The 13,471-nt window shown below is 60.9% G+C and overlaps 1 protein-coding gene across 3 annotated transcripts; it reads left to right on the top strand.

Annotated features, from left to right (window-relative positions):
* Window positions 1-13,162, top strand: LOC120408929 (sodium/calcium exchanger 1-like). Of its 3 annotated transcripts, XM_039546090.1 has the most exons (7): window positions 1-362; window positions 3,878-5,656; window positions 8,211-8,317; window positions 8,438-8,562; window positions 9,424-9,523; window positions 9,744-10,016; window positions 11,546-13,162. In XM_039546090.1, exons 2-7 carry the CDS (start codon window positions 3,906-3,908, stop codon window positions 11,920-11,922), a joined length of 2,733 nt encoding a protein of 910 aa, XP_039402024.1. In that variant the 5' UTR covers window positions 1-362; window positions 3,878-3,905; the 3' UTR covers window positions 11,923-13,162. The 3 variants fall into 3 exon arrangements, with proteins under 3 accessions (XP_039402024.1, XP_039402023.1, XP_039402025.1); XM_039546089.1 differs by having other exon boundaries at window positions 8,211-8,562; XM_039546091.1 differs by lacking the exons at window positions 1-362; window positions 3,878-5,656 and adding an exon at window positions 7,740-7,776.
* Window positions 13,163-13,471: the final 309 nt, after the last annotated feature.

Here is a 13,471-nt window from a genome sequence, read left to right as displayed (position 1 = left end):
AGCTGCCAGCGGGAGCATCCTCAGCCTGTCCCCGGCAGCCCGGCTCGCTCCGCCGTTTTGCTGGCGCCCGCAGCCTGGCGGCAGAGGGGACCCTGCCCCCCCCCCAGATCGGGGGGCAGCTCGGCTGGGGGGCTCTGCAGGAAGGGGCGGAGGCACAGGCTGTGGAGGGGATCGTGCAGACCCCCCCTCCTCTCCCAGCTGCAGATGGACCAGTGACTCCAGGAGCAGCCCTGTGCCCCCTCGAACGCCAGCTAACGGGGGTCCGCTCCTTTCCTCCCCACAGATCTGAGCAGCGGCGGGGGGAGCGTGTGTGCAGCCTACCCCAGAGGGGAGGTGGTGCTGCGACCTGATCCCACAGCCCGGTAAGGGGGAGCTCGGGGAGAGGGGTTGGGGGGGGGGAAGCTGGCCCCCATGGATCTGAGCGGGAGGTGTGTGGACGCTGCCTTGGGTGGGGGGGAAGTGACCGGTCCCCCTGCCCTGACTGATGCCCAGGGAAGCCCTCCCGGGGGTTCAGGATCGGGGTGTTGGGGAATCCTGCCTCTTTTACATCTTTAATCCCCCGGAATTTATTTGCAGCTCCCCCAATCGAGGAGAGTTGCATAGAGCGAAAAAGGGGGGATTTGGAAGAGGTAGATTTGCGGTGGTGGTGGAGGGAGTTGGTCTGCATGTGTCCAATTCCAATTCTGCATTCCTGGGCTGTCTTGCTGGAGCGGGAGGGGGAGGACCCAGACACCAGGGTAGCCACATGGGGAAGAGGTGGGGAGGGATGGGGCGGGAGAGATTGCTGGGATGTGTTGTGTATATCTTGGAATGGGGGGAGGGGCTGGGGGCACAGGAGACCTGGCCCCAAGACAGGGGCGGGGGGTTGGGGAGATGGCACTGGGTTACAGGGGCCTGACTCTGGCTTTTGTGGATTTAAAAAAAATCTTGCAACCAGCATTGGGCTGCCCTCCCCACCCTATAGAACTGCCCCCAAAGCTGATGCTACCCCCCACAACTTCCCCCTCCAACCTTGGGGAGCTCCACCTAACCCCCATAGAACCCCCACCTAGGACTCTTCCTCCTCTACAGAGCCATCCCCTCATCTCCCCCAACATAGAATCTCAGGGTTGGAAGGGACCTCAGGAGGTCATCTAGTCCAACCCACATGGGGCACTGAGTCTCTGCTCTGGGTCTCACTACCCCCCACACTGCTGTCAGCTTGCCCCGGGGCTCTCCCCTCCCCCAGCTCTCCAAGAAATTCTGCTGCTTGACACAGCTTGGGCTCAGCTGCCTTCTGTTTGGTGAGGGAGGTGAGCTTCTCCATCGGAGGGCAGGGTAATCCCCCCACCCCCAGTACTAGGGTGGCCCTGGGGTCATGTATGAGAACGGGACAGCAAATGGAAAACATGTTGCACTGGGGCATGTGTGCAGTACCTTGCATGGGCGAACAGGAGGGGCTGCATGTGCAACACTTTGCATGGTGGGTGCATGTGCAACACACAACAGTATGGTGCATGTATTGACAGTGTGCATGGGGTCACACACTGACAATCCACACTCACCCACAGCCACTACCCACCTGGAGCAGTGCCTTGCATGCTCACCCATGGCCCCCAAAGCTGTGCCTTGCAGGCTCACCCATGGCCCCTGTGCACCCAGAGCAATGCCTTGCACACTCACCCATGGCTCTTGCACACCTGAAGCAGCACCTTGCAGGCTCATCCATGGTCCCTGGAGCAGTGCCTTGCACACTCGCCCACAGCCCTGCGCATCCAGAGCAGTGCCTTGTATGCTTATGCATGGCTCTCATGCACTCAGAGCAATACCTCACACGTGCACCTCTGGCCCTTGTGCACCGAAAGCAGTGCCGTGCATACTCTTCCACAATCCTGTTCACACCCTGGTGAGACCCCCTGCCAAAGAGTTCAGGATGGAGGCACCTGGCATGGTCTGAGGTGAAGTTCATGTTCCCCTCAGTCAGCCCCACCCTGCCCACTTCTGCAATCCTAGCCCCCAGGTCTGTGGAAGATGGTCCGGTGCATATTCACCAGCACAATCTTTGCATGCTCACCCCTCTACAAGTGAAACCCTGCCACACTCCCACGAGTGCCTTCTTGCACACCCTCCTGTCCCTTAGTGCACCCCTCGCAGAATGTTACCGTGGGGAGAACTGCGACCCCTTCCCACCATGTGCTGTTTCGCAGGACTGCAGCCCGCTTGGGAAAGGGCATCTTCCCCTCATGGAGAGGAGGCTCCTACCTCCAAACCGGGAGAGAGGAGAGTTGCAGGGTGTAAAGTGCTCCCAGGGGGAGATCACTGTTATAGCTCAGCCTGAGCTCAGGGAATGGGGGGACTCTGGGGATGGGATGGGGGACTGCAAGGGGCACAAACTCCCTGGGGACAGGCTGGGAGGAATGGAAGTCAAGGAAGAGTGGGGGCTTCTGGGACATTCGGTGGGGTAGGAAGGGGCTGGGATGGAGGGCTCCTCCAGGCACAGGCCCCTAGCCGCATCTCGGGCGGGCGGGTCCCCAGTTGGTGCTGATGCAGGGAGGTGTTTGTGTGTGTGTGGTTGTGGGGGTGAGGTGCCAGCACAAGGGAGGAGTGTGAGCTGAGGGGAGTTTGGGGGAATGGAGGCGGCCAGCATGGGGGCAGGGGGTGTGCTTGAGCTGTGGGCGCCCACCAGGATGGAGGAGAGAGTGTCCACACCAAACTTCACGCCCTGAACAAATTAATGGGGACTCCTAAAAACCCATTAAACTCAACACAGGAAGGGTCAATCCCTGCAGTATCTCCAGCCCCAAGACCAGGGAGTCACCCCCCACACACGGACACAGGCCGAGTGAGGTGCTGGAGTGGGGGCAGACACCACATTCACAAGCTCTGCCAGGACCTGGTTGGAGAGGCACTGGTGTGGGTCTGGGCTCCCCATACTGAGCTGGCTGAGGGGGTCACTCCCGACTACTCCCCCTGACCCTGCCATGGGGTCAATCCTGCTGCCCCATGGTGGGGAGGTTAGAGCCCCTTAATGCAGCCTGATGGGGCTGCTGGTGCCCAGCAGGACTTGGAGAAGGCACGAGCCCCCCCCCCCTCAGTACCCATCTGGGGCAAGCACCAGCCTTGTGGTGCCCAGCTGGGCCCAAGCCTCATTTATGTCTGACTGGTGCTGTCTCTTGGCCCATTGAGCGCAGATGGGTCTTGTGAATCAGCTGCCAGTGCTGCCTTGAAGCACTGGCATGAATCATGGGGCACAGAGTCAGAGAATTCAGGAGTCCTGGCTCCCAGTATTCTCCTCTCCCTCTCCTCCCTCCCCCTCTGAAAGAGCAGAGAGGACTGGGAACCAGGACTCCTGGGTTTCATTTCCAGCTCTGGGAGGGCAGGGGGTCCAGTAGCTCAGGACTCCGGAATTCTTAACCAACCCCCTGTTTCCAGGAGGGGAGGGGGATGCAGTAGGCAATGGTGGTTGAGCTGGGATGCAGTCTGTTTTGCAGCCTCACCTATTAAAGGGTCAGGGTGGGTATTGCCATGGTGGTGGAACTGAGGGAAAGATGGGAGGAATAGACCCTGGGGGAAGTACCCCAGAGGGGGGCTGGCCCCGCTGTAGGGGGAAGAGTAACTAGGAGACCCTCATGGCTCCTTATGGATGGATGCTGTGGCCCCGGGACTGCCTGTGCCACCCAAAACACCCACCAGTTCTTCCTAGCCTTTCCCCTCCACTTCATGAGGGAGTGGGCACCCCGTTTTACCCCAGATCCCCGCAACCTCACAAGGGAGCAGCCCCACCCATCCCCTTCCAGCCCAAAAGGAAGGGGATGACCTCCCAGCCCTTCTCCCCATCAGCACCACTGGGTACCATGTGTCTTCCTCATTCCTCACTATGCCCCCTCCTCTCTTGCAGGTTCTGCCTGCCCACCCCCACTCCCACCATGCCTCTCCTGTCCCACCTTGGGGCCTCTACCATCTTCCTCGTCCTGGCCTTGAGCCTCCCACTTCACCAGGCCAAGGTGGAGGAGGGGCTGGGGGGCCCATCCCAGGGAGCATCATCGCTGGATGGGGCTAATGTCAGCACCTTGTGCCAGGAGACCTCAGAGTGCCAGGAGGGGGTGGTCCTGCCTGTGTGGCTACCCCAGAACCCATCGGTGGGCGACAAGGTGGCCCGCGCCATTGTGTACTTCGTGGCGATGATCTACATGTTCCTGGGCATGTCCATCATTGCCGACCGCTTCATGGCCTCCATCGAGGTCATCACCTCGCAGGAGAAGGAGATCACTGTGAAGAAGGCCAATGGTGAGACCAGCACCACCACCATCCGCATCTGGAACGAGACCGTCTCCAACCTGACGCTCATGGCGCTGGGCTCCTCGGCGCCCGAGATCATGCTCTCCATCATTGAGATCGTGGGCCACGGCTTCCAGGCAGGCGAGATGGGGCCCAGCACCATCGTGGGCAGCGCCGCCTTCAACATGTTCGTCATCATTGCCGTGTGCGTGCATGTGGTGCCCGAGGGCGAGACGCGCAGGATCAAGCACCTGCGCGTCTTCTTTGTCACGGCCGCCTGGAGCATCTTCGCCTACATCTGGCTCTACCTCATTCTGGCCTGCTTCTCCCCTGGTGAGGTGGAGGTGTGGGAAGGCCTGCTCACCTTCCTCTTCTTCCCCATCTGCGTGGTGCAGGCCTGGCTGGCTGACCGCCGCCTCCTCTTCTACAAGTACGTGCAGAAGAAGTACCGCGCCGACAAGGCCCGGGGCCTGATCATTGAGACGGAAGGCGACACAGCCCTCCCCAAGCTGGAGGTGGAGCTGGACAGCACCCAGGCCAACGGGATGGTCGAGGCAGGCAAGAACGGGGACGAGGAAGCCCGGCGTGACATGGCACGCACCCTGAGGGACCTGCGGCAGAAGCACCCAGAGAAGGACATGGAGCAGCTGATTGAGATGGCCAACTACCACGTGCTGGTGCAGCAGCAAAAGAGCCGGGCCTTTTACCGCATCCAGGCTACCCGCATGATGATCGGAGCAGGCAACATCCTGAAGAAGCATGCGGCCGACCAGGCGCGCAAGGCGCTGAGTCTGCCCGAAGTGCGCCCTGAGGACGACGACTCGCTCACCAGGGTGACCTTCGAGCCGGCGCTCTACCAGTGCTTTGAGAACTGCGGTGCCGTGGTGCTGACGGTGGAGCGGCACGGCGGCGACGTGGCTCGCACGGCTGTGCGTGTGGATTTCCGCACCGAGGACGGCACAGCCAATGCTGGCTCGGACTACGAGTACGCTGAGGGCACACTGCTTTTTAAGCCGGGTGAGACACAGCGCGAGATCCGCGTGGGCATCATTGACGATGACATCTTCGAGGAGGACGAGTACTTCCGTGTGCACCTCAGCAATGTGCGGGCTGCCTGGGCCGAGCCGGGGGCTGAGCCACCCCCTAAGGCCTGCCTGGGCCCTGCTGCCACTGCCACCGTCACCATCTTTGACGACGATCATGCCGGTATCTTCACCTTCGAGGGTGCCTCAGTGCGGGTCAGCGAGAGTGTGGGGGCCGTGCGGGTACGGGTGCTGCGCACCTCAGGGGCCCGGGGCCGCGTGGCCCTGCCCTACCGCACCGTGGAGGGTACCGCAAAGGCTGGTGAGGACTACGAGGAGGCCGAGGGCAAGGTGGAGTTCCTCAACGATGAGATCACGTGAGAGACATGGACGGGGGAGATGTGGGGAGTGCCAAAGGGGAGCAGGTACAAGGGGGCAGAGGCAGGGACAGCAAGGTGAGGGAGAACAGGGTGTGTGTGACAAGGATCAGGTGGCGGGGCTGTGGGGGAGCTGTTGGGGGGAGGGGACAGCTGCTTAGGGGGCAATCAGGGTACTGGGTAGCAGGGAGAAGGGCACCTGATGTGTATGTGAGGGGGACAATGGCCAGGGAAAGGCAGGTCAAGGACAAGGTGGGGGTGGGGATCAGAGGAGCAGGTATCTGGGGAGAACCAGGGATAATAGGAGGGCCATGGTTTGGGACTGAGGGGCACCGGCAGAGCTGGAGGGCAGAGCCCAAGGCTGGGATAGCAGGGAGCTGCACTTCAGAATGGAGGGGCACTAGCAGGGGGCTGAACGAGGCAATTGTTGGAGCAGCCATTCTCCCCAGTGCTGAATCTGGAGTCCATGTGAGGTGGGCGAGCATCTGCACTTCAGCACACCTGGGGGCAGGGGACATTTGTTGCAGCCACCTTGCAGCTCCAGATACCAGGGGTTCAACCCCAACCACCTTGGGCAATTGGTAAAGGGAAAGCAGGGGGTACCGACAGGGGTGGCTCCAGGAACCAGCACGCTAAGCGCGTGCCTGGGGCAGCAAGCCGTGGGGGGCGCTCTGCCGGTCGCCGCGAGGGCGGCAGGCAGCCTGCCTTTGGTGGCATGCCTGTGGAGGGTCCACTGGTCCCGTGGCTTCAGCGGTCCTCCCGCAGGCAAGCCGCCGAATCTGCGGGACCGGGGACCTCTTGCAGGCAAGCCGCCGAAGGCAGCCTGCCTGCCGTGCTTGGGGCGGCAAAATGCCTAGAGCCGCCCCTGGGTACCGAGTCCCCTCCCCCACACTGTACATGGGCTCCCCTCCTCCATCCCTTGCCCCCTAGCCCACTCCCCAATTCAATCAATTGTATCGAAAATGAAACGAATTCCCCCCCTCGCCCCTCCTGGTGTCTCCATGGCAACAGTGAGCTTTTCCCCCCTAGACATGAGCCCAAACAAGGGGTTGCAGGAACCCTGCGTCTCCTGTTCACCAGTGCAATGAAGGGGGGCGGGCATGCGTGTGATGGTGGTGAACCAGTGAGTGTGAGCAGATGGGAGAGCAGTCATGCCCCCCAGGCGGGAGCAGAGCCCAGCACACCAGTACTTGGGTGAGGTGGGTGCGAATCGATGGGGCGCAGCAATGGGCTCCCCCCAGAGCTTGCCGGCCTGTAGTGAGGTAACTCAGGCCAAGGGTGCAGGGTAGGGGGGCTCTGTACTGGGGGTCAGTGATAGTGGAGATCAGGCGGAACATTAGAGCCAGGCAGGGCGTATGGTGGGGAGGGCACAGGCTGTGCTGAGGATGTGAGATGCTCTGTGCTGAGATCCCTACAGCTGGCAGATAAACCTCCCTTGCTCCCCCTCTGCTTGTCTCCTTCCCCCCTACCCGCCACAGCTGCTCCCAGCACCGCCGGAGCGAAGGGCCCTTTGTGCTCATAATTAGAGAGCAGAACAGATGGCACGGGGAGGGGGGGAGGTGTTACGGCCAGTGACTGCAATTCCAGGGCCTGATCCCCGAGTGACCAAAGCCGGGGGGGGGTGTTGCAGGGAGCTCACAGCTGGGATAGCAGGGGGCTGGGGCTCAGGACTGAGGGGACTAGCAGAGCTGGGAGGGAGAGCCCAGGTCTTTGAGGGCAGTGGACTGTGGGGTGGAATTGAGGGGCACTGACAGAGCTGTGTGGGGTGGGAGGGAGCCCGCAGCTGGAATAGCATGGGACTGGGATTGAGGGGCACCACAGAGCTGTGGGGGGAGCCCAGGGCTGGGAGAGCAAGAGGGGTGGGATCGAGGGGCACCTGCAGAGCTGGGGGGACTCTCCGGTTCACTATTGGGGTGAAGCAGCCAATTCCCCTGTGCTCTGTTAGTGGCCAATGGGATTGTGGGGCCTGGAGCCGCCTCCCCAAATGGCCCAAGCCCATTGGCTGATTCCCCTCCCCTCCCCCCCAGCGCTGCAGCATCCATTAACCCCCCACCTACTGCTTGACATTTGGGGGAAGGATTGGGGAGAGATGAGGGGGGACAGAGATCTGTGTCTGAGGGGTGGGTGACAGGTGGGCAGGGAGGTGTCGCAGTGGAGGGGTTCAGTGGATGGTTGGGGGAAGGGAGCAGAGGGGCGGTGTTCCCAGCTGTTTCCTCTTGTAATTACCTGCCCCAAATTAGCTTTGAGTTGATGCCAGCTGGGGGGAGGGACTAGTCATGGGGGTGACAGCCTGGGTAGGGGGCTGATTGTATACAAACTAAGATGGTAGCACAACCCCCTCCTTATGGGGCACAGTCACCCCCCTGAATCAGGGGCCACAGACCCTCACCTGCTCCAGTTGGAGCAGACAGCCTCCGCTTCTCACATGCAGCAGCCTTATCACCCTGTGCCCCACAACCAGCACCCCCATCTCACCCTGTGCCCCACAACCAGCACCCTCAGGCCCCCAGTGCAGCACCCCCATCTCACCTCACCTTCCAATCTCTCCCTCCAGGAAATTCATCGAGATTAAAATAATCGATGACGAGGAATATGAGAAAAACAAGAATTTCCACCTGCAGCTGGGGCCCCCTGAACTGCTGGAGATGGGGCTGCGGCATGGTATGGGGGGCACAGCACATGGTATTGGGGGCTGCAATGGGGGTGGGGCACTGGGCAGCACAGGGAGGTGGGGTGGGGGAAGCCAGAGAGTAACAGTCCCTCTGCCTCTGCTCACCACAGGTGACTCTAACGAGAACCACCCCACTGAGGGGCAAGAGGGGGCCGCCATCGCCAAGATGGGGTGTCCCAGCCTGGGGGAACACCCTAAACTTGAGGTGGTGATTGAGGAGTCCTACGAGTTCAAGGTAAGTGCCCAAATATGCCCCTTCCCTCCTTCCTCCATGTGTGACCTGTGCCCTCTCTGGCTCCCCATGTGCTTCTTCTGCCCCCCATCAACCCCACACCACCCCTCCCCAATGTCCCAGGTGCCCCATTCCCCCAGACCCCACAGTATCCTGTGCAACCCTTCCTGCCCCCCATCCTCCTACTCCAGGCACCCCACCAGCCTCCCTCCCCGTGCTGAGCTGGGCCGGAGACCAAGTTCACCAGTCTCCCCTGAGGACATCTCCCCCACTCTGTACCTGGCCCTCGTGCTGTCTGCTCCAGTGCCCTGTGTGGCACCATGGAGTGGGGGGCAGGGGGATGATCCACCAGACTAAGGGACAGTTGCTCTCTTCCCCCAGGGGTCCCCCCCACCCCCGTGTACCTCACACGAGGCTGCCAGAGCTAGGAGGCCTTTGAGGGGCACACATGGAGCCCAGGGGTGAGGGGGCAGTTCCCTAGGGACACCACCAGCCCCCATCTTCTGGCAGATCCCAGCCTCCCCCCATTGGGCATCTCGACTCTGGGCTTCGCCCTGCTCTGCCCTGATATTGCCATAGCCTCCACACTGGGCCTTAGGGGCAGAGCCGTCCCTTGGGTAGGGCAAATCGGGGTCACCACTCTGGGCCCCACACTTTGGGGGGCCCCACGGGCTGATACAATTAGCCAGTGTGGTCGGTCCCAGAAGACATAGGTGCAGAAACTAGGGGTGCGGGGGCTGCTGCCAGTGCAGAGCAGGTCCCTCAAGCCGGCGAGGGCTGATTTGTCCCAGGCCCCGCACCCCCTAGAGACAGCCTGCTTAGGGCTCTGCCCCCCATCTCACCCCTCTTTATCCCCCTCCCCAGAGTACTGTGGACAAACTGATCAAGAAAACCAACTTGGCGCTGGTTGTGGGGAGCAGCAGCTGGAGGGAGCAATTTGTCAGTGCCGTGACGGTCAGCGCTGGTACGGAAGGGTGGGGCTGGAGGGGGAGAGGCTGGGGGAGTGCACCCCACCCAGGGATGGGCAGGACTTGGGGGTGGGGGGCGGGATCCTACTCTCTCCTGCCCTAGGGCACAACAACGAGGCGGGCAAGGAGCACTGAGGGGGGGAACAGGGAGGCAGTGGGAGGGGGAGGAGGTACAGGGGGTTACCCCACTCTTACCTCTAGCCCCCCCTTACCCAGGGGACGAGGACGAGGACGAGACGGGTGAGGAGCGGCTCCCGTCCTGCTTCGACTACATCATGCACTTCCTGACCGTGTTCTGGAAGGTTCTCTTCGCCTTTGTGCCCCCCACTGAATACTGGGGGGGCTGGGCCTGTTTCCTTGTCTCCATCGCACTCATTGGGGTGCTCACCGCGCTCACCGGCGACCTGGCCTCCCACTTCGGTTGCACCGTTGGCCTCAAGGACTCAGTCACTGCTGTGGTCTTCGTGGCCCTTGGCACCTCTGTGCCTGGTGAGTGGGGCAGGGGGCTCCATGGGGTGAGGGGCTTCGTGCCTGGTGAGTGGGGCAGGGGGCTCCGGGCAGGGGCTCTGTGGGGTGAGGGGCTCCGTGCCTGGTGAGTGGGGCAGGGGGCTCCGTGCAGGGGCTCCATGGGGTGAGGGGCTTCGTGCCTGGTGAGTAGGGCAGGGGGCTCCGGGAAGGGGCTCCGTGGGGTGAGGGGCTCCGTGCCTGGTGAGTGGGGAAGGGGGCTCTGGGAAGGGGCTCCATGGGGTGAGGGGCTCTGTGCCTGGTGAGTAGGGCAGGGGTCTCCATGGGGTGAGGGGCTCCGTGCCTGGTGAGTGGGGCAGGGGGCTCCGGGCAGGGGGCTCCATGAGGTGAGGGGCTCTGTGCCTGGTGTCACGGAGTCACAGAGTCAGGGCTACAGCCCACGGCTATAACCAGTCTCCTGGGAGTGACCTCTTTAGCGGACTGGGCCCCAGGGACCACAGTTCCACTGGGGCAGGCCTGTGGCCTCTGAGTCTGGGCCTTTGGCACCAGCGTTCCCTGTATCTCTCTGGGGCTTCCTGCAGCAGGTCTAGCCAAGCCAGCAGGAGGCTTGGACCGTTCTCCTTTCCAGCCGCAATGCTCCCAGGGCATATGCACAGTGACACAGGCAGCCTTTTCTAAATGGGGTTCCCATCCATGAGTCACCTGGCTGCTACAGCAGCTGAAAGTGCTCAGGCTAGCACAGAGGAGGGGTTAAGCCGTAGCCTACCCTGGTCAAATCAGTGCCCTGATGGGCCAGCCAAGCTGTGCTGGACTCCAGCTCTGGCGCTCTCTGTCCCTCTCCCTCTGGTCTTTCTTCCTGGGGTGTTAGGAGTTGATGGTTCAGTCCTTGGGCATCTTTGTCTTGCGAGATGCTTGCGGATTTGGGTCGGTTTGAGCCTGTTTAATAGCCCTGTTCGTTCTACCCATCCAGCCAGGCGCCACCCATATCTCATGCCTCCTGCACTGTCTTTGCAGGAGACTTGCACTTATTTGTTACAATGCAAAGTGCAAAGGGAAACTGAGGCACGCATAGGCTTCATAAAAATAATACAGAAAAGCCCCACTTTGTCACACATGGTGAGTGGGGGAGGGAAGTGCTGCATGCAGGGGTCCCTGTTTTGGGGGTGGAGAGGGACAGTCAGGGGGGCTCTATGGTTGGATAGCAGGAGGTGGTAGGGAACATGGCATTGGGTGGGGTGCTGTACTAATTCCCCTCCCCATGTCAGCCTCCACATCACCCCCCCCACTAACTTTTTTCTTCCTCTCTGCTCACTCCTCCACTGATCTAACTTAACTCTGCCCCACTAATGCCCCATGCCCCACTTAAAACCTCCCCCTGCACACTCACTGACCCCCTTCCCAACCCCTCACCTCTATTAATCCCTGTCCTGCCTCCATTAACCCCTTCACCCACTAACTCTTTACCCTGTCCTCCCCCACCAGCTCCTCTCCCCCCATTAACACTTCACCCTGGCCTGTCCCCCTCCCCACTAACCTGCCCTCTTCCATTGCAGACACCTTTGCCAGTCGGGCAGCGGCAATCCAGGACCAATACGCGGATGCCTCCATCGGCAACGTGACGGGCAGTAACGCAGTCAATGTCTTCCTGGGCCTAGGGGTGGCCTGGACCATTGCAGCTGGGTACTGGGCCAGCCAGGGCCAGCGCTTTATGGTGGCGCCAGGCTCGCTGGCCTTCTCCGTCACGCTTTTCACTATCTTTGCCCTGCTGAGCATCGCTGTGCTGCTGTACCGGCGCCGCGCGCCCATGGGGGGTGAGCTGGGGGGTCCCCGCACCTCCAAAATCCTCACTGCCCTGCTCTTCTTCTGTTTCTGGCTCCTCTACATCTTGCTGGCTGCTCTGGAGGCTTACTGCCACATCCAGGGCTTCTGAGGGGTGAGGGGCTGAGAGACAGATCCCCATTCTCTCGCTGGTGGGAACCCCCCCCCAAGCCTCAGTTCTGGGTGGGGAGAACTGGCCTGCCCCAGTCCCTGGGAGGCAAGGCAGCTGGCTGGGGGTGGAAATCACTCACATCGCCTGGGAAGCTATGCGCCCAGCTCAGTGCTCCACAGGGGAGCAGGGGGAAGCACAACAGGTGCTGCAGGAGCAAAGGACATTCCAACCTCCCCCATCGCCTGCCCCACCTCAAACTGGGGAAGCCTCCCACACTGCAGAGTCCCCTTCCTGCACCCTGGGCACCCCTCCAGCTCTGGGGAAACCCTCAGCCCCCAACTCTGTTCAAAAGGGGACAAAGGACATTCCAACTGTAGACTGCCCCCCCAGTGCACTTTGGATTTAGCCGGGGGCAAAGGTCATTCCATCCACCCCCACCCTCGAGAGCCCCTCCTGCCCCAAGTCCCTCCCCCTGGCAGTGTCCCTACTTGTGCCATGGGGTAGCAAGGACCCAGGAGGGGGTAACCCTGCCTGCAGGAGGCAGGGTAGTTGGGGGGGGGGGGTGCTAGCGGGGGCTGGTAGGGAATGTGGCATTTGGTACATAGCAGCAGCCCCACCTGTAGGACTGCAAGGCTCAGCACACAAATGGGGTAGGGGGAGGGTCAGTCTCTCTCTCTCATCCACTGTTTTTAAACCTCCCTGCTCCAAAGCACAGGGACCCTTGTGTCCCCCACCCCTAAACACCATTATTAATGAACTCTCACTAGGACAAGGGGGAAGAGACACCCCCCCATGGGGTCTCAGTGGGAGGAATAGGCTCCAAATTCACCCCCATTGCCCTCCAAAACAGCACAAAGTCTTGCTAACAAAAATAGCAACAAATTGGGGTCCATTCCCCTCCGTCCATTCCTTTGCCTACAGAATCCAGATTTCTATGCTGTTGATTTTATTTTATTTAAAAAGATAGAAAATATTTTATTTTGTATTTAAGAACAACAACAGAGCCCCACTCTCCAGCTTCCCCCCAAGAGAACTGGGCTGTGGGGCTAACTGATGCAGCCATACCCCTCATCCCGTGCATGGTGTCCCATCCTGGCATCTGTCTGTCGTTAGCATCTGTGAGTCAATATATGTGTTTGCACTTGTCCATCTGTCTGTCCGTGTCTGCCTGTTGATGGCTGGTTAAACCCACAATGTTTCCTGCCCCTAGTAGTTCCCCCTTCCCTGTCACACTCCCAGTGCCTGCATCTTTCATTTGTGGGGGGGGGGGGGAAGAGAAACAAATAGAAACAAAACTTTGTACTAAAAGTGTTGTGTCTTTGTGCTCCAGGTGGTGCTAATGCCAATCTAATCCCAAGGTAGGGGGGCCTGGCTGGGGGGGGGGAGGAGAGAAGGGGCCTTTCCCCCCAGTTCATCAGGTCTGAGGGCCATTTCTCTTGGCTTCAACAGGCACCAACATTCCTAGGTCCTTGGCAGAGCTCTGTGTGCTGGCCCAGCGGGGACATGTCCCGGAGCTGGGGAGGACACAACCCAGACACCGGTGTTTACC

This window comes from Mauremys reevesii, linkage group 7 (genome assembly GCF_016161935.1).
Source record: "Mauremys reevesii isolate NIE-2019 linkage group 7, ASM1616193v1, whole genome shotgun sequence".
NCBI lineage: Eukaryota > Metazoa > Chordata > Testudines > Geoemydidae > Mauremys > Mauremys reevesii.
The sequence above is the reverse complement of the archived record's forward strand: the minus strand, read 5'-3'. Positions and strand labels throughout refer to the sequence as shown.